This window comes from Oratosquilla oratoria, chromosome 2, assembly GCF_046742065.1.
Source record: "Oratosquilla oratoria isolate Oo_2021 chromosome 2, ASM4674206v1, whole genome shotgun sequence".
Lineage (NCBI taxonomy): Eukaryota > Metazoa > Arthropoda > Malacostraca > Stomatopoda > Squillidae > Oratosquilla > Oratosquilla oratoria.
Genome location: NC_134778.1, coordinates 59,806,165 through 59,824,759, shown reverse-complemented (window position 1 = coordinate 59,824,759; position 18,595 = coordinate 59,806,165). Strand labels below are relative to the sequence as shown.

Below are 18,595 nucleotides of genomic sequence, written 5' to 3'. Positions count from 1 at the left end.
ACAAAAGAACCCCTTAGGTGATAAAATCATTCAATTACTGGTTTTCAATAGGTAAGTGATTATGTGGTTCAGGAATTTGTACTAGAACTTGGGAAGACAATCAAGAAAGGAAATATACAGACAAGGAAGATAGAAGTTGTCAAAGGTAGATATGTGTGTGTGTATATATATATATATATATATATAATAATGCTTATACCAAAGGGAGATAGCCAAAAAACAAAGGCATAATATCCACTCCCACCTATTCCAACCCCACACATTCCACTCCCATTCACATACACACACCCCATCTGGCTCCTCCCAGATGACGGATCACCCCTGCTCCTCCCAGTCGGTGACCCTCCCTCTCTGTCTCCTCGTGTAGAAAAAGAAGACCAGGAGAAATCCCCACAGGCTGCGCCAAATTAACCTTCACACACACTCCTCCACAGCACCACCCACACACAACCACTCTCCATCCACCCCCACCCTCCATTCTCTCATGTCCCCCCCCCATGCCCCCCACACATCTATCCCATCCCTTGTCTCCACCTCTGTCCCCCACACCTCACCCACCAATCTTTCCTCACTCGTTCCCACCAAGCCTCCAAACCATCCCAACACTCCCCCACCAACCCCATCCCCCAACTCCCCCTCTACCCCCACTCCCCTGCCTACCTTCTTATTTTTCACTCTGTCTAGCCTAGTAACACCCATCATACTTCCCAGGAACCTCATCTCAAACACATTCAAACTTCTCCTCTCCTCTCCTATGTTCCATGCTTCCGCCCCACACAATGCCTCTGGCACAACCACGCCTTCATACAATCTCCTCCTATCATCTATTCCCAAATGTCTATCTCTCATTATATTTTTTTAATCCCCCAAGGCATTCACCCTCTTCTCTCAATCTACACCCCCACCTCTCCCTCCACTCCCCACCTCCCACCACATTTGTACCCAAACATAAAAAACTATCCACTTCTTCCAGTCTCCCTTAATACTCACTTTCAGTCTGCTGCCACTTTCTCCCCTTGCACATCTCATAATAATAATTATATACCAAGAGCTTTTTCCCCCATATAAGGGAGGTATCAAAGGAAAAGAAAAAAGAAAGAAAATAAAATAGATCAACATGTATACCAGGTGCTTTTTCCCCCATACAAGGGAGGTAGCCAACGTCAAAAGGCATAACTCCCACCCACTCAATCTTCACCCATTTCACCCCCATTCAACACCACCCCCTAAATAAATCAAATCAAATGATAAATTAAGTGAAAATAAATAAAAGATACAGACGGGAGGGAGTTTTATGAAACTTCAGATATAGATTGTCTTCAAAAGAGATTTACAAAAGTAAAAAATACATTATACATACAGAAAATGACAAGGAAAGATGTATATATAAAAAAAAAAGACAGGTTTAACAGAATAGGCACACTGCCAAAGGAAAGGAGGAAAAAAAAGACAAACTATAACTACAATATATATATATATATATATATATACATACATACATACATACACACATACATACATACATACATACATATACCAAGGCTCTTTCCCCCTTCCAAGGGAGGTAGCCAAAAAGGGAAAGGCATAAAAACACTCCCACCCATTTCATCCCTAAATACACTCCACACCCCTCCCACCCTCCCTCTCATCTGAGCACCTCCTGGATGACGGGTCATCCCTGCACCCTGCCCACCGCCCTGGGTCAGACGCAGTGTCGCAAGACACAGTACATCCACAGCAAGGCCGCTTCATTTAATCGGCGACCCCCCCTCTCCGTCCCCCTTTGCATATAAGGAGAGGACGGGGAGAAATCCCTTCGGGCTGCGTCAAAATTTACTCACACATACTACCCCACCCCCACCTCCCCGCCCATTCCTCCTCATGCAATCACAACATCATCCATATACAACCATTCTCCACTCACCTCTGTCTTCCGTCCTCTCCCTTCCTTCCTCAACAGACATTCCCCTCTTCCCCAAAGCCCCCTTCACCCCATCCATCCACCTCATCCTAGGACGTCCCCTCATCTTCACTCCCTCCACATCTGCCTTCCATACCTCTTTTACTAGTCTTTCTTCACTCATTCTTTCCATGTGTCCAAACCATCCTAATATTCTTTCATCAACCCTATCTCCCAAATCCTTTTTCACCCCTGTTCTCCCCCTCACCTCCTCATTTCTTACTCTATCCAGCCTAGTAACTTCCATCATACTTCTCAGACACCTCATCTCAATCACATTCAAACTCCTTCTCTCTTCCTATGTTCCATGTTTCTACCCCATACAGTGCTGTTGGCACAATCACTCATTTATACAGTTTCCTTTTAGCATCCATTCTCAAATGTCTGTTCCTCATTACACTTTTTAATCCACCAAAGCATTTACACGCTTCTCTCAATCTACATTCTACCTCCACCTCCACTCCACCCTTTCCTGCCACATGTGCACCCAAATATCTAAAACTATCCACTTCCTCCAGTTGCTCTCCCTTAACCCCTTCTATACGGTGCCGCACACGTAGGCGTCATGAGGAGCAAGTGGATTCGTGACGCTGCCACATCAGCGTCTTGATTATATTTATTGTAGTCGCCCCTGTGTTTTTACATTCTCTCAAATGTGCCCTGAATCCTATTCTCTGTGGTTTTCAAAATTTGCGGGTGAAAGAGAGAACAATCGATATAATCGGTGACTATATTTTATGATGCGAGTATTATTACGACACTTCGTACGGCTGGCATTGGCTGCTGCCCGCGAGATTTAAGTCCCGTACTGAAGTGGTTAAGGCTCACTTCCAGTCTGCTGCCACTTTCACCCCTTGTACATCTCATCACCATACTTTTACCCACATTTCTCTTCAACTTTCTTTTTTCACACACTCTCCCAAACTCTGTCACCAACTTCCTCAATCCCCTCACTGATCCTGCTACAAGCGGAGTGTCGTCCGCAAACAACAGCTGGCTCACCTCACACTTTTCTCCATTTTCTTTAAATATCTCCAGTCCCTTGCATTTACTTCTCGCACCACCCCATCCACGTATAAGTTGAACAGCCAGGGCGACATAACACATCCTTGACGAAGTCCCACCTTTACCTCAAACCACTCACACTCCATTTCTAATCCTGACACATGCTCTACTACTCTTGTAAAACTCTTGACAGCTCCTAGAAGCTTTCCTCCTATCCCATATATCTGCAAAACCTCCCACAGTGCCTTCCTGTCTACCCTGTCATAAGCCTTTTCCAGATCCATAAAAGCCCAAAAAACATCCTTACCTTTTCCTATAGCTTTCTCACATGTCTTACCACAAAAATCTGATCTACGCAACCTCTACCTGTCCTAAATCCACACTGTTCCTCACCAATTACTCCCTCTGTTCCTCTCCTAATACTCTCAATCAAGATCCATCCATAAGCCTTCCCAACTACACTTAATAAGCTAATCCCTCTGAAACTACTACACTCACACTTGTCCCCTTTTCCCTTGTAAAGTGGAACTATACAGGCATTCTTCCAGTCCTCCAGCATGTACCCCCTTTTTGGGAGAGGACAGAAGATAGGGATGAATGGAGAAGGGTTGTGTATGGATGATGCCGTGATGCATGAGGGTGAGTGGGTGGGGGATGGGGGTGAGGAAGTATGTATGAGAAAAATTTGATGCAGCCTGAAGGGATTTCTCCCTGTCTTCTCCTTTTCTGCATGAGGGGAGGGAGAGAGGGGGGTCGCCAAATATATGAAGTGGCCTTGCTGTGGATGTGCTGTGTCTTGCGACACTGCTTCTGACCCAGGGCAGTGGACAGGATGCAGGGATGACCCTTCATCCAGGAGGTGCCAAGATAAGAGGGAGGGAGGAGGGTGGAGGGGAGTGAAATATATAGTAAATGAAATGGGTGGGAGTGGTTTCTATGCCTTTTTCTTTTTGGCCACCCCCTGTGTAAGGGGGAAAAGACTTTGGTATATGTATCTATGTATATATATATACGCATACACAAGTGTATAAAAACATAGGAAAAAAGACTGAGAAGGATGTAGTTGACAACAAATGCAAAGGCCAACTCGAACCATTTTACAGATTTGAAAATGGTAAGCTCAAATATGATGAGAAATATACGAATTGAAAGTTCAAGGAATTGTACATAAGGATGCAAGAGCACGAGCAGAAATAATGAATATAAGCTTTCAGTCCTTACAGTTATTAACATGGATAAAGAGTTTGAGAGAGAAAAATTTGCAGAAAATGTGAACATTATAGATAACATATCAGTGAAAATGGAAATGTTTGAATTTTTAGATTGAAAACCAGGAAGGGCTTTGGACCTAATAAAATGTCAAATAGGGTACTGAAAGAATGCAGAGAATAATTAATGAACTAAATACACAGTTTGATAACTAGTTCACTAGAAGAGGGAAAGGTACCATTGGACTGCGAATAGGCAAATGTACATACATACATATACCAAGGCTTTTCCCCCTTACAAGGGAGGTAGCCAAAAAGGAAAAGGCATAAAATCATTCCCACCCATTTCATCCCTGAATACACACCAATTTATTAAGGAGGTAACAGAGAGGTACCACAAAATTACAGACCAATGCCTCACAAGTACAAAAGCAAAAATGTGAGAAAATTTTAAAAGATGGATGAAACTTCTCTTAAAGCAAAGAATGTTAACTTTTTGTACAAGAGGACACCTATGTTCGTGTAATCAGGCACAAGTGGGTATATGAAGATGCTGATGTTGGTGTCATGATTATATTGAACTTTAGTTGTAGCTGAGTGATCCCATATTTTGTGTTGGCTTTCCCTGGAGATTCAGTATATTGTCCTTTTGCTGCACCCACCATCCCTATTCCCACCAGTCATGTAAATCAGCTAGAGATGACCCACCCTCATTTTGTGCTGGATTATCATACATCAGGCAGCTAGTGAAAACAGATAGTGGATGCATGTTTATAAACCCCCTCCCCGCCCACACACACATACTTTTTCATGTAAAGAGAGAGAGAGAGGGGCGGGGGAGATAGTTGACCATATGGACAGGCTTGATCATGCTCCACCCTCATTTTCTGAATGAATTCTTTTTTATGTCAAGAGGGAGGGAGAGAGAAAGAGAGAAAAAAAAAAAAAGTTAACTATGAACAGGCTGATTGTGTTTTCTGTGGTTTGTCATCCACATCTTCAGGGTGAAAGAGAACAAGAGAATAAAAAGGAAAATATTATGGATGTAGCATTATATCTTATGAACAAAATCAGCCATTATAACTCCGTGAACTATTGTGTTTTACTCCTATGATAACACAATCTGCCATTGTAGCTGAGAGAAGATATGTACTCTTAAGTCATCCTTGAAGCCACTGTACCCATCCACCAACACCCGTTTTCCCAATCTGAGGTCAGCCTAAGTCTTCTCAGGCAATGGTGACCACTACCACCAGCCACCCACTTGATAGAGGTTGCAGCTTCATCAAATATTATTTCCTTTTCAACTCTCTGTCTACACCATCTCTCTCTCCTTCCTTCCCTCCCTTCCTCCCTCTCTTCCTCTCCCTCCCTCTCTTTAGTCTCTTTTTCTATATATATATGAATGGGTTGATAAACAATCCATTTGGATTCAGAGAAGGAAAGTCCTGTGTAACAAACCTTATTAGTTTTTACACAAGAATGACTGATGTGCTGCATTAGAGGGATGGATTGTGTATATCCAGACTTGGAGAAATTCTTTGACAAAACGGATATTGAAATTGGAAAACATAGGAGGCATGAGCAGAAATGTACTGGAATGAACAGGAGGTTTCTTAAAAGAGAGGCGTATGAGAAGGGTAGTGAGAGATGAAAAGTTTGAATGGAGAAAAGTAACTAGCAGTGTACCACAGGGCTCAGTTTTGGCTCCTTTAATGTTCCTCATTTATATGATGACATAATAAAAGGAATACATAGCTATGGAAACTTGTTTGCTGATGATGCAAGGATCTTGAAGTGGGTGTGAAGTGATTGTAAAAGGTTACAAAATTACCTGGATAAAGTATAAAAGTGGAAGATTAATTTAATGCAAGAAATGCAAAATATTGGAAATGGGCCAAAGCAAGAAAAGATTTATATATTAAAAAATGGTAAGTGAAATGATAATAACAAAGGAGGAAAAGACTTGGGTTTAAAAAATGACCTATCCCCTGAAACACACACAAGGAAACTAACAGGAGAGACTTGTAATCTGTTGAAAAATACAAGATTGGCATTTCACTTCATCAATGAGGACATGATAAAGAAAACCATTGAAATTTTGATACAGCCCATACTGGAATATGCAACATTTCACTCCATCAATGAGGACATGATGAAAAACATTGAAGTTTTTATACAGCCCATACTGGAATTTGCAACAATAATAGAAAAAGAATTGAGAGAACACAAAAAACAACAACCAAATGGGTCTCTGGTCTAAACAAGATATAGGAAGAATGATTGAAGAAACTTAGGCTTCGTACTCTGATGGAGTAAAGAGGGAGAGTTGACATGATAATAACATTTAAATAGGAAACAGGCTTAGAGAAAGTGGACCTAAAAAAATTACAAGAGGAAAGACCAATGAGAGGAGAATGACCAAAATGATACATGAATACATACATACACCAAAGGCTTTTTTCCCCCATATAAGGGAGGTAGCCAAAAAACAAAGACAAAAAAAACCCGCTCCCATCCATTCCATCCTTATCACATGGACTCAGAAATATGCCTTAGAAGGACAGGTTTAGGCACCTGAATTTACTCTCTGGAAAGATGTAGAGGTGAAGGGTTTTTAACAAGGGTGATGCAGACAAGGTCATCATATTAAGACAACAGGGCAGGACTCGGTAATGGATTTAATTTGGACAAATTTAGATTTAAGAAGGAAATAAGCAAGAACTGGTATACCAATAGAGTGGTTAATGGATGGAATAGACTTAGTAACCATATAGCGAGCGCTGAAACTGCACTTAAACTATCAGTTGTTTTAAGAGAAGGTTAGATAACTTTATGGATGGGGATGATAGGTTGTAATGGACATAGAACTGCCTAATGTCTCCTTCATTCTTATGTTCTTGTGTAGCTGTTGATGAGGTTGAAGTTTTTGAGTACTCAATCCCTTTTCATGCACTGTAGCTGCTCTTAGTCCTCTCCTTGTTCACATGTATGTACAGCTACTCTGCAAAATCCTACAATCTGGAAAATGGTGCACATAATATCTACCATAAAACAAAACATGTTACCAAACCTTCCAGCATCATAGAAGCTCATGTTACTTCTATCAGTATAAAAGGAAAAATCTGGAGTAATCAATCAATTGTTGCCTCAAGTTTCCTTAAGAGGAAAACCTGCAGCCTCACAGTGACTGGCAGCGGTCCCTAGAACCTCCCACAGATCTCCTCAGGAAGAAATTTTGGACTGTTGTCTATGTTGTATTAGTATGAGACTGTTTCTGTGTCACTGGATGAAAGTTGTAGGAAGAGGAGGGCAGTCCTTGGTTGTCAGCTCTCCATGTGTAAAAAAGGGAAAAAATACAGCAGAAATTTATGGAGATCTTGGGCCTAGTCTGGAGACAGAGTGTCAGCGTTTTGGGGTGCACCTCCTGATGGAGGTTGGTGGGTTGGGAAAATGCGCAGCTTTGCTGACCATTTTTCAGGAGTATTGACATGAGAAATAGCTGTAAAGCATTTAAAGGTATCCAGAAAAGGTAATTCTATTATAAATTCTGCCCCTTATATTGGGGTAAGTTGAATTCCATGAGAAAATATATTAAATTATTATAATTTTTATCACTATCCAGCCTGTGCCATCACGGAATGAAGATCAGCAAACTCCAGCTCAGCGACAGGCAGCAGCACGCCTAGCCCTAAGAAAGCAGCTGGAGAAAACCTTGTTAAGGGTAAGAATTTGTTTGCAAGTTGTTTACATTTAAGGAGCATGATTGGTTGCACATGGTAAGGAAAATGATTAAGCTTGCTGTATGTGAAAATTGTCACTGCTGAAGCTGTCTTGTTGTCTTTCCCACTTGCACCATTATTGCATAAGTGTGCTAAAGTTGTGCAGTTTTAAGTATGGGGTAATAGTAATTTATTTTTGACATACGTGTTATGTAACACTTTTATTTTAACCTGCACTATATATTTCCCTTTGATATGTTCATTGAATATGATTGAAGTATTGAAAAATCAATGTGACATGTTTAGGTTTCTCTATATACTGGGGTATTGCTGGTTACCTGAAGGGTGCAGATATCTTACGGGAGAAATCAGAGGCAACAGATTGATTGGGTTGGGTATTCACTACATAAAAACAGAGGAATAGAGGGAGTTATTGGGGAAGAAATTTGTGGATTTAGAAAAGAAAGAATGTGTAGATCAAGTTTTTATAGTATAGCAAATATGTAGGAATTTTTTGGGCTTCTTTGGATTTTGGGAAGACATGACAGTTGTCAGGAAGGGACTGTGGAATGTGTTGCAGATATATTTGATAGGAAGAATGCTGTCAAGTGTGGTCAAAAGTTTTTACATGAGGTGCTAAGATATGAGGAAGGGTGGAGGGGAGTGGAGTGTATTTAGGAATAGAATGGGTGGGAATGATTTTATGCCTTTTTTCTTTTTGGCTATCTCCTTTGTAAGGGGGAAAAAGCCTTGGTATATGTATGCATGATGTAGAGTTTGTGGTGGAATGGATGGGGGATGAGGGAGTACGTGTGAGAAAAATTTGACGCAGCCTGAAGGGATTTCTCCACGTCTTCTCCTTTTCTGCATGAGGGGATGGAGAGGAGGGGTCGCCAATTTAATGAAGCAGCCTTGCTGTTAATGTGCTGTGTCTTGCAACACTGCTTGTGACCCAGGGCAGTGGAGACAAGATGCAGGGATGACCCATCATCCAGAAGGTGCCAAGATAAGAGGAGGGGAAGAGGGTATAGGGGAGTGGAGTGGAGTGTGATAGGGATGGAATGGGTGGGAGTGGTTTTTATACCTTTATTTTTTGGCTACCTCCCTTGTAAGGGGGAAAAAGCCTTTGGTATATGTATGTAGAGTTTGTATTAGGGTGGGGAATGTAGAGATTGAATGGTCTGAGGTAAAGGTGGAGTTCCACATGGATTGTGTTGTGTCATGCAGGTTGTTCAACATGCACTTGGATGGGGTGGTAGACATAAGGGTAATTGGTGAGTTCTTCTAGCTGTAAATAAGAGTGGAAATGGGAGGTGAGCCAGTTGTTTGCATATGACGTTGTACATGTGGCTTGGTCAGTGGAGGGACTGAGGCAATTAGTAGCAGTTTAAGATATGTGAATTTTAAAGGTGTACTCACTGGTCAAGTACATTTAGAGCATTGCAACTTGTGGCAGAAGTCAAGAGGGGAGGAAGTTTAAGCTCTGTCTAGCAGTGACTTCATAGTAAGGTAATGCTACATGAAAGTACCTGTTCCAAAAAGTACTTTGTAAGGATGCACCATCCTTGTCCATTTTGAGAGGGGGGAATTTCTGATGTTAAACCAAATCGTGTGAATTGGAAAGGAGAGAGACTGGAGGAAATATGGAGTTTTAATTGTTTAGGGTCACATGTAGCATGGAATGAAGGAGTGTGAGATATAGAGTAAGGGAAACAAGGAATGAAAAAAGTTATGTGAAAAGGGTCTATTCTCTACATTTATCTATATATCAAGGGCTTCTTCCCTCTTACAAGGGAGGTAGCCAAGTCAGAGGCACTTGCCCACTCCCATCTACCACCCTTGTTTCCCTCTTATCTTAGCTCCTCTTAGATGAAGGTTCATACCAGTTTCCTGCCCAACATCTGGGTAAGAAGCAAGGCCACTACACTTAATGGTTGCCCCCCCCCCCTCCCCATGCAGAAAATAGAGAAGATTGGGAGAAACCTCTTTGGGCTGTGTCAAAATATAATTCATACACAACCACTCCACATACATCCCTATCCCTGTCCTCTCCCTTCCTTGCATGGCAGACTAAAAAAAAGAGAAGACAGCAAGAAATTCCTTTGGGTTGCATCAAAATATCATCTATACACAGCCATTCTCCAATCACCTCTATCCTTTGCTTTCTCCTTTTCTTGCTCAAAGCCCCTTTCACCCAATCCAAACCATCTTATCCTCACTCATCCCCTCAAGTTCACCCCTGCCACCTCTGCCTTCCTAACCTCTTTTGCTTATTTTTTCTTCACACTTTCTTTCCGTATGTCCAAACCAACCCAATACTCTTTCATCAGTCCTATCTGCCATCTCCCTTGCCACCCCCACTCTTCTCATCCCATTTCTCACTCTATCCAACCTTTACCCCTATCATACTTCTCGACACTTCATCTCAAACACATTTAAACTTCTAAATGTAATTAAGAAGGATTGTGGGTGGGCTTTATTTGAGAGGATAGGAGAGGAACAAGGGGAGTAATTAGTTTAGAGCAGTGTTGTTTTAAGAATGTTAGAGGATGAATGGGTCACATTTGTTTGGTAAGGCAGATTTGTGAAAAGTCTTTGGTAAAAGGTTAGAATGTATTTTGGGCCTTTATGGATTAGAGGAGGTTTATGACTGTGGATAGGAAGGCACTAGGAGGTATTACAGATATGTGGGATTGGGGGAAAGCTGTAAAGGGCAGTCAATAGTTTTTATGAAAGTAGTAGAGTCTTTGTTAGAATTGGCAATGGGGAGAGTGAGTGTTTTAAGGTAAAGGTGCTGTGTCATGTTAACATGGCTGTTCAGTGTGTTCATATGAGGAAAAGGTATGTGCAGAAAAATGCAAAGAGAAGACTGGGAACGGATGATTGTGCTCCTAATGCTATGTGGCAGAAATGAAAGACCTAATGTAAATCCATGTGAACAAACTGCATAAACACGGCAAAGGAAACATAGTCTGGAAGTGAAGCATTTATTCCTAATAAATGCTTCACTACCAGTCCATGTTTCCTTTGCCATGTTTATGCAAGACCTAATGTGTTTGATATTGTGATTAAGAAGTATGGTGAGGGTTACAAGAATGGATAGAGAAATACGGAAGGTAACCAGTGGGTGAAAAGAGCACTGAGATGGTTGAGGCACATGGAGAGAATGAGTGATGCAATCTATGTATATATCTATATACCAAGGGCTTTCCCCCTTTATAAGGGAGGTAGCAAAGTCTAAAGGCACATACCACTCCCACCCAGTCCACTCCCATCCACCACCCTTTCCTCCCTCTTAGCTCCATATGGATGAAGGGTCATTGCTGTCTTCTGCCAACTGCCCTGAGTCAGAAACAATGCAGCAAGACACAGTACATCCACAGCAATGTCACTTCACTTAATTGGCAACCTCCCCTCATGCAGAAAATAGAGAAGGGGGAAAATCCCTTTGGGCTGAAATCTATGTTAAATACCATAAAAAAGAGTGTGAAATGCAGAAGTTGAGGAAATGAACTTTAGGGGAGACCAAGAATGGATGAATGGATGAGTTGAAGGAGGCCTTGGATATATATCTGAAGCAAGAAAAGGAGAAGATGGGGTAGGTGTGAGTGGAGAATGGATGTAAATGGATGGAAAGTTGATTAAGCCCAAAGTAATTTCTTCTTGTCCCCTCTGTATTTCCTTGAGTGAATAAGTGTGTGTGTGGGGGGGGGGGAGGTGGTTGCCACAAAATGGAGTAGTGGGGATAAACTAGCTTCAGTTATTGGGCCCTACTGTGGAGGTGCTGTTTTACTGCAGTGCTTCTGACTCAATGGGTGAATGATAGTATGACCCTTTATCCACAAGGAGCTAAGGTAGAAAGGACAACAAATGGATATGAGATGGATAAAGGGTGGATTGCCTTGACTGAGGGAAGAATGCCTTTCAATACTAATGCCACTGCTGGGAATTGGGGGGAAGGGCAAGATTCACAACCAGCATGCGATTATGCCAGAAATGCACTTAGATGACTATTGCATCATAGAAAAATAGACTATAGTTAATATGCAGAAGAGAATATGATCATTAGATGGAAATATTGTATTATGGCTATTTGCATGTATATTCCTGATAATGACATAAGCAGAGTAGGAAACACAGGAGTCCTAGTCTTGAGTTTATTCCTGACTAGTTTCGCAGGTATGCTTTGAAAAAGCATATCTGCAAAACTAGTCAGGAATAAACTCAAGACTAAGACTCCTGTGATTCCTACTCTGCTTACATCAACCTGTCAGAATGTCTTAGCATACCTGATAATGTAGGTTTATTTATTTTTTTCTCTGTGATTCTTTTGGATGCTCTTGCAAATGAGTAACTCCATGGGAGAGTGATTCATATGCCATGGGTTGCCAGACCCTGATTCCAGACTCAACCAACTGACCTGGGCTTCCCACACCATGTTGTAGGAGTTGGGTTTGTCTCTCTCAACCATGGTACCTCAGAGGGAGACGAATCTAACTTCTAGGAAGCCCAGGTTGGCGGTTGAGCACAAAATCAGGGTCTGGCAGCCCATGATGCTTGGATCACTCTCCCACAGAACTACTCAAATACTTAACTATTTTTACTTGTAGTTTTTGTAGTTTTTGTTTTTACTTGTAGTTTTGAATCCATCCGTATAGGATGGATTCAGGACTAGATGCACAAAATTTTGTTGATTATAATATATGATTATGGAACCCAAAACATTTCTTTTTTTCTAATTTAATCATGTTGATAGACTACTATTCTTCAACAGATTCCGCCTCCTAAACCACCCCCTCCTGAGATGCACTTCATCCCCAATCCAAACAACAACGAGTTTGTGTACCTGCTGGGGTTGGAGCAGTGTGTCGAGCACATCATGGCAGGTGGCAAATTGGTGGATCCTCGGCCTATTCCTTTCATCTGCTCCCAGTGTGGCACTGACTTCACCCCTGCATGGAAATGGGACAAATCTGTCCTCAAGGGCAAAAGTAAGTAATCAGTTGTTGTTTTTTATTTTTAATGTTTGGATGAATTCTTTCTTGGATATACAAACTTAAGTAAAGAAAGCCTTATAGATAAAGAACTAAAAGTATGGGTAATCATAGTGTATAGATGAATTGTTCCTGGGATATAAAAATTTAAGCAAGGAAGGACTTATAGATAGGAAACTAAAAATATGAGTAATCGTTTCCTCTTTTGGGATTGAGAATGGAAACCCACAGTTCCATAGTAGGTGGCACTTGTCCGTGGGCTTTCTCACAGATATGTCTGGGAAGAAACTTTTTAATCTTCTGTGTTGAATTAGTGTAGGAATGTTTGTGTGTCACTGGTGTTAAGTAGTAGAAGGGAGCAGTCACTAGCTGTCAGCTCTCCATGTGTGACAAGGTGTAATGAATACAGCTGAAGTTAATAGAGAGTGATCTTGGGGCCCAGTCCAGAGAGTGTGAGCAGGTATGGGCTACACATTTTTTGGGGGGAGGTGAAGGGGTTGATGGGTTTTGAAAATAGGCAGATTGCTGTCCAGCAAATCATTAGATAGATGTGTATTTTTGTAATTACAGTCCAGAAATAGATGAAGAACTACAGTAAAATTTGATCTACACCCTTTTCTTTCCTAAACCCAGACTGCTCTTTTCCAATTACTTCCAATGTTCTCACCTGTTGACAAACACCCTCCCATACACTTAACTGACTTCACTAGATATACTAACCCCCCTAAAACAACCACATTACTGACAACCTTTTCTCTTGTATAGTGGAATACTTGCACTTCTGTAGTCACCAGAATACTTCCTTCCAATATTACTAGCCATTTCAGTACAGTTACTTTGTCAAACACTACATGACAACCATCTAACCCAGTGTTCAGTAGCCCTTATAGCTAGAAAATGTTGCCATGTTGGAGTTGCAATACAAAAAAAAAAAAAAAAAAAAAAAAAAAAACAGTTTAGATTAAGAAAAATTTCTAGAGAGAAATCATGATAATTGATGGCTACAGATCTTTTAAGTTGAGTGCCACTGATCTAACCCAGATACTCTGCCAACTTTCATCTCATTTAATGTTTATTTCAGTTATATCTACATACATACATACATATACCAAGGCTTTTTCCCCCTTCCAAGGGAGGTAGCCAAAAAGGGAAAGGCATAAAAACACTCCCACCCATTTCATCCCCAAATACACTCCACACCCCTCCCACCCTTCCTCTCATCTGAGCACCTCCTGGATGACGGGTCATCCCTGCACCCCGCCCACCGCCCTGGGTCAGAAGCAGTGTCGCAAGACACAGTACATCCACAGCAAGGCCGCTTCATTTAATCGGCGACCCCCCCTCTCCGTCCCCCTTTGCATATAAGGAGAGGACGGGGAGAAATCCCTTCGGGCTGCGTCAAAATTTACTCACACATACTACCCCACCCCCCCCCGCCCATTCCTCCTCATGCAGTCACAACATCATCCATATACAACCATTCTCCACTCACCTCTGTCTTCCATCCTCTCCCTTCCTTCCTCAACAGACATTCCCCTCTTCCCCAAAGCTCTTTCAGTTATATCTAAGAACTTGTATTGATATTGAAACTATCCTTTTTTCTTGAACAGGTAAAATAGAAACTGATGACATAACAGTTGTGTGTGAACATTGTGTGACCAGCAACATCAAGCAAGCCCTTAAACAAGAACACACCAACAGACTCAAGGCTGCCTTTGTTAAGGCTTTGCAGCAGGAGCAAGAGATTGAAGCACGTATGGCACAGGTATGATCCAACGTTGCCTGCAGTATTTTAAACTTGTTTACTGATAATGGCTGGAGTGTTATTATGTCAGTGGCAACTATGTACAGTACTTAAGCATACAATCCTTCCTTTCAGGCATCTCCACAGCCAGAGCCTTCTCACAGTCCTTCTGTATCCATGACTCCCGTGACATCGGCCACACCGCGCATTCCTGCCAGTGTTTCCGTTACCCCAGTACGTGGGGACTACTCTAGCTGCCGCTCATCACCTTCAGTGGCAGTACAGTTACAGATGCAGAGGGAACGGGAACGGCGAGAGAAAGATCGAGAAAGAGAAAAGGAGCGGGAACGGGAGAGGGACAGGGAACGTGAAAGGGAGAGGGAAAGGGAACGTGAACGAGAACGAGAACGTGAACGAGAACGAGAGCGGGAAAGAGAACGGGAGAGAGAAAGAGAAAGAGAAAGAGAGAGAGAAAGGGAGAGGCAACAACAGCAGCAGGCTCAGCAGCGGGAGAGAGACCAGAGGGAGCGGGAGCAACAGCAACGAGAACGGGAGCAAAGGGAAAGGGAAGCGAGAGAAAAGGAAATGTACATGCCACCAGGACTCACCAAACAACAGAAGGAACAGTTTGCCCAGAGCATGAGTGCTGCTGCAGCCATGGCTGCTGCAATGGCTAATCCAGCTGCACTTCAACAGTTACAAGCAGCACAACAACAGATTCTAAGAATGCAAGGATTAGGTCCTGGGCCAGCAGCAGCTGCTGCTGCTGCTGCAGCTGCTGCACAACAGCTACCTACACAAATGTTAGCCCCCTACCTCTTGGGTCCCTATAACCCATTTGGGTTTGGTTCCTTACAGCAGCTCATGGCTGTATCAGCTGCACAGATGGGGGCAGGAACTGCAGCCTCCACCTCAAGTAACAGTTCAAGCAGCACCAGTAAAACCCTGGCTCAGCAACAACAGGAACTCATGCGTCAGGCAGCGGAACTCCAACGCCAGTACCTACTGGACATGATCCCTTCGGCAGGCTTGCAGTCCCACTCCAACACAAAGTGGAAGAGCTGATGAGGCAGCCACGGACCAGGAGGGCACCACCCTTCCCTCTGTGACATCTCACCTGCGGACCAGCCTGCAAACTGGAAGTGTTGTTACAGCAAGTTTTGTTTCCTAACCACAGACATTGCCATACTGCCCTGGCACGCTCGGCAGCAGTGAGTATCAGGATTGTGATGATGACGATTAGGATGGTGACAGTGATGGTAGTGTTGCTAATTGGCTGCCTCCTGCAGGATGACGACTTGCCTGTGCACCTTCACCTCCTGTGTGCACTTGAGGCTGAGGGTGTGTGTGTACGTCCTTCCACATTGCCCTGCCCATAGCCCTCGGCCCTCACGTGTGCACTGGTGAGGCCGTGGTGCCTGGGAGTTGCTAGTCGCCAAGTAGTGTTAACGAGCTCTCTGTGATTTCAGCCATGATCTCTGACGCGATGAACATTGACGGATTGATGGCTTGGTTGAAGGCTCCTGCCACTCACATTTAGAGTGGAGCGTGCCTGTGTACCGTGCGTGCTGTACATTGCCAAGGCTTTCCGGGAGTCAGTCAGAGGCTGGACTAGAATCGTGTTGGCCATGGGGATGGAGAATCTCTTCCCTGGGACTGGTCAAGTACCAAGTGACACCTGCTGTTATCCAAGGAACTGCAACATAAGTTATTACGGTTGACACATTATTTATTTTTGTTGTCATTGCTTGTCCTCCATGGTGTATGGGAATATCTTTCAAAGTAGCAGTGCTCTCACCATAGTTTCCTGACCTGTGTGTCAATCACATAGTCCGGATTACAAAAATGCAGCAACAACAACCAACTACAAAAAAAAAATATCAACACCACCACTACCAACATCAAAACAGTATCAGCAAACCGGCAGTTGAAGTGTACCTGTCTGGACGTGAAGGAAGCTGCCATGCCTGAGGAGTGTGGAGGAGGTAATGTTGGGCTGGCTGGCAGCAACCAGCTGGCGGCTACCAGCTGCCAGTGGCTATATTCAGTGTGTGATACAGGAAGATATGTCTCCTGCACCACCCATTTTGTTTTTCATGTGATAATAATAACTGTTTGGGTCCTTTGTTTGGCACAAAGGGTTAATTCACGCACAACTACATTTCCTTCAGTTTTTTAGGTAATTAAAAAAAGTCATTGGTCATTGTTAACATTGGGAACAATACAGTAGAGAACCAAGATGATTAAGTTTAATGTTTACACAAGTAATGAGACTCCAGGTGTAGCTGAGCAGGTGGGGGGGAGGGAAGGGGAGGGTGCAGGGTGATTCTCCCTCTCCCTGCTTGACCTGACCCTCCTCCAAACGCTCCCATATGTTGTTATCAGTAATTCCAGATCCACACAATATCCTAGAGCGATTCCTTTCATCCTTCAGTTGTCAGCAAGCATGGTAACAACTTTCTAATTCATTGTAGATTAGTGTTTTCACATCATAAATAAGATGTTAGGGCCTTTTTCAATAAAGCAGATCTGAAAAATGTGTTATTTTTATTGAGTGATGCCCATGTATTAAGTATTTAATGTGGTGCTTATGCTGTCATGGTGAGTGAATGTCTTGTACAAGTGGTGCTTTCTGCTATAGATAAAGATAGATGTGAGTTTATGGGAGTATAATACTTATAGTTGAGAAATGAGAGTCAAACAAGGCTCTTGGTTGCCTGCTGCTGCAGGGACAATCTAAAGTACCACTGCACAGCTTATATAATGCAATGTGCTCAGCAAATGAAATTCTAAATTGTGACGCTGATATTTTGTCTGAATATAAAGGTACATAAGATATTAAGATACTGTTTGCAAAATTCACGTGTAAAGAGTGTTCTGTTATGAACAAAAACTGAAACATTGGATAAGCCATATTTTTGCATATGCTTGTACATTATTGGCTACCCATTCTCTTTGTTATTCATTTTGAAGTATAGACAGACTATACATGTAGTTTACATTTTCTTTCTTGTAATGCAGTAGTAATGTAATTGACACATTTCATATCTTGGAAGTATGAAAGTCCTTAATCAGAAAATTGCTGATAATCTGAGAGTAAAACCGATAATATTTGAAAGTGACCGTAGGGAGGATTATGCTAACAATAACTCAGGACAGCACTCTTGTAGGTCTTAACTGGTCAGTTATTTGTGACAGACAAATGACCTGAATCTCTTCCCATGCACTTTCGAGTTGTAAGGATTTTTTTTATGTATGTGCATAGTTATATCAGTACAAAAACATATCTTGATAGAATATAATAATAAATAAGAGTATTTGCAAGCATGCCATGATTACAGACCCAACTAGGCAAGGATAATGAAATAGAAAAAAATGTTTCTAATTTTTTTTTATTGTTATGAAAATGTTTTACAAATGAACAAAACTCTTTTCCTAGGTTAAACATTGTTTTACTGTAGTCAGTATCCTCGATCATAGGCTGTCAAACAGTTGTGAAATACAAATGGTACTTCTAATTGGGAAGAGGTGGATTGAAAAGCAAGGTCATGTGGATGCAAATTGTCAAGCAGAAACACCATGAAAGAAGCCAATACTCCAGGATACAATTTTGCTTAATAGAACATAGTCAAGTACATGTACTTGTATATAAACACACCAAAGGAGATTGTCCCCCACACAAGGGGATGGCCAAGTCAACCATACACCTATCTTCATTCATCCAAAACCCATTCTTCACCTCATAGTTGAAATGTCATCGAAAGCAATGCAGCAGAACACCACCTGCACAGCTGGGCCCAACTGCTAGAGCTGGTGTTTCCCCACTTCATATGATGACCCACCCTATCCACTCCAAAGATTAACAGAGTAGACAAAAAAACTTTTCTTCAGGCTGCATCATTTTTGCATCCATTTTACATCCAAACTCCATTCACTTCTGTCTTTTGCACTCTGTAGGCCTT

At 42.2% G+C, this 18,595-nt stretch overlaps 1 protein-coding gene across 2 annotated transcripts in view; it reads left to right on the top strand.

Annotated features, from left to right (window-relative positions):
- simj (transcriptional repressor p66-beta simjang) overlaps positions 1-17,170 on the top strand; it is an 89,477-nt gene extending 72,307 nt beyond the window's left edge. For both annotated transcript variants that reach the window (XM_076209081.1, XM_076209075.1), the window contains exons 8-11: positions 7,799-7,897; positions 12,652-12,886; positions 14,500-14,654; positions 14,769-17,170. In XM_076209081.1, coding sequence (XP_076065196.1) covers positions 7,799-7,897; positions 12,652-12,886; positions 14,500-14,654; positions 14,769-15,698 — 1,419 coding nt within the window. In that variant the 3' untranslated portion in view covers positions 15,699-17,170. The remainder of the gene's footprint in view (positions 1-7,798; positions 7,898-12,651; positions 12,887-14,499; positions 14,655-14,768) is intronic.
- Positions 17,171-18,595: the final 1,425 nt, after the last annotated feature.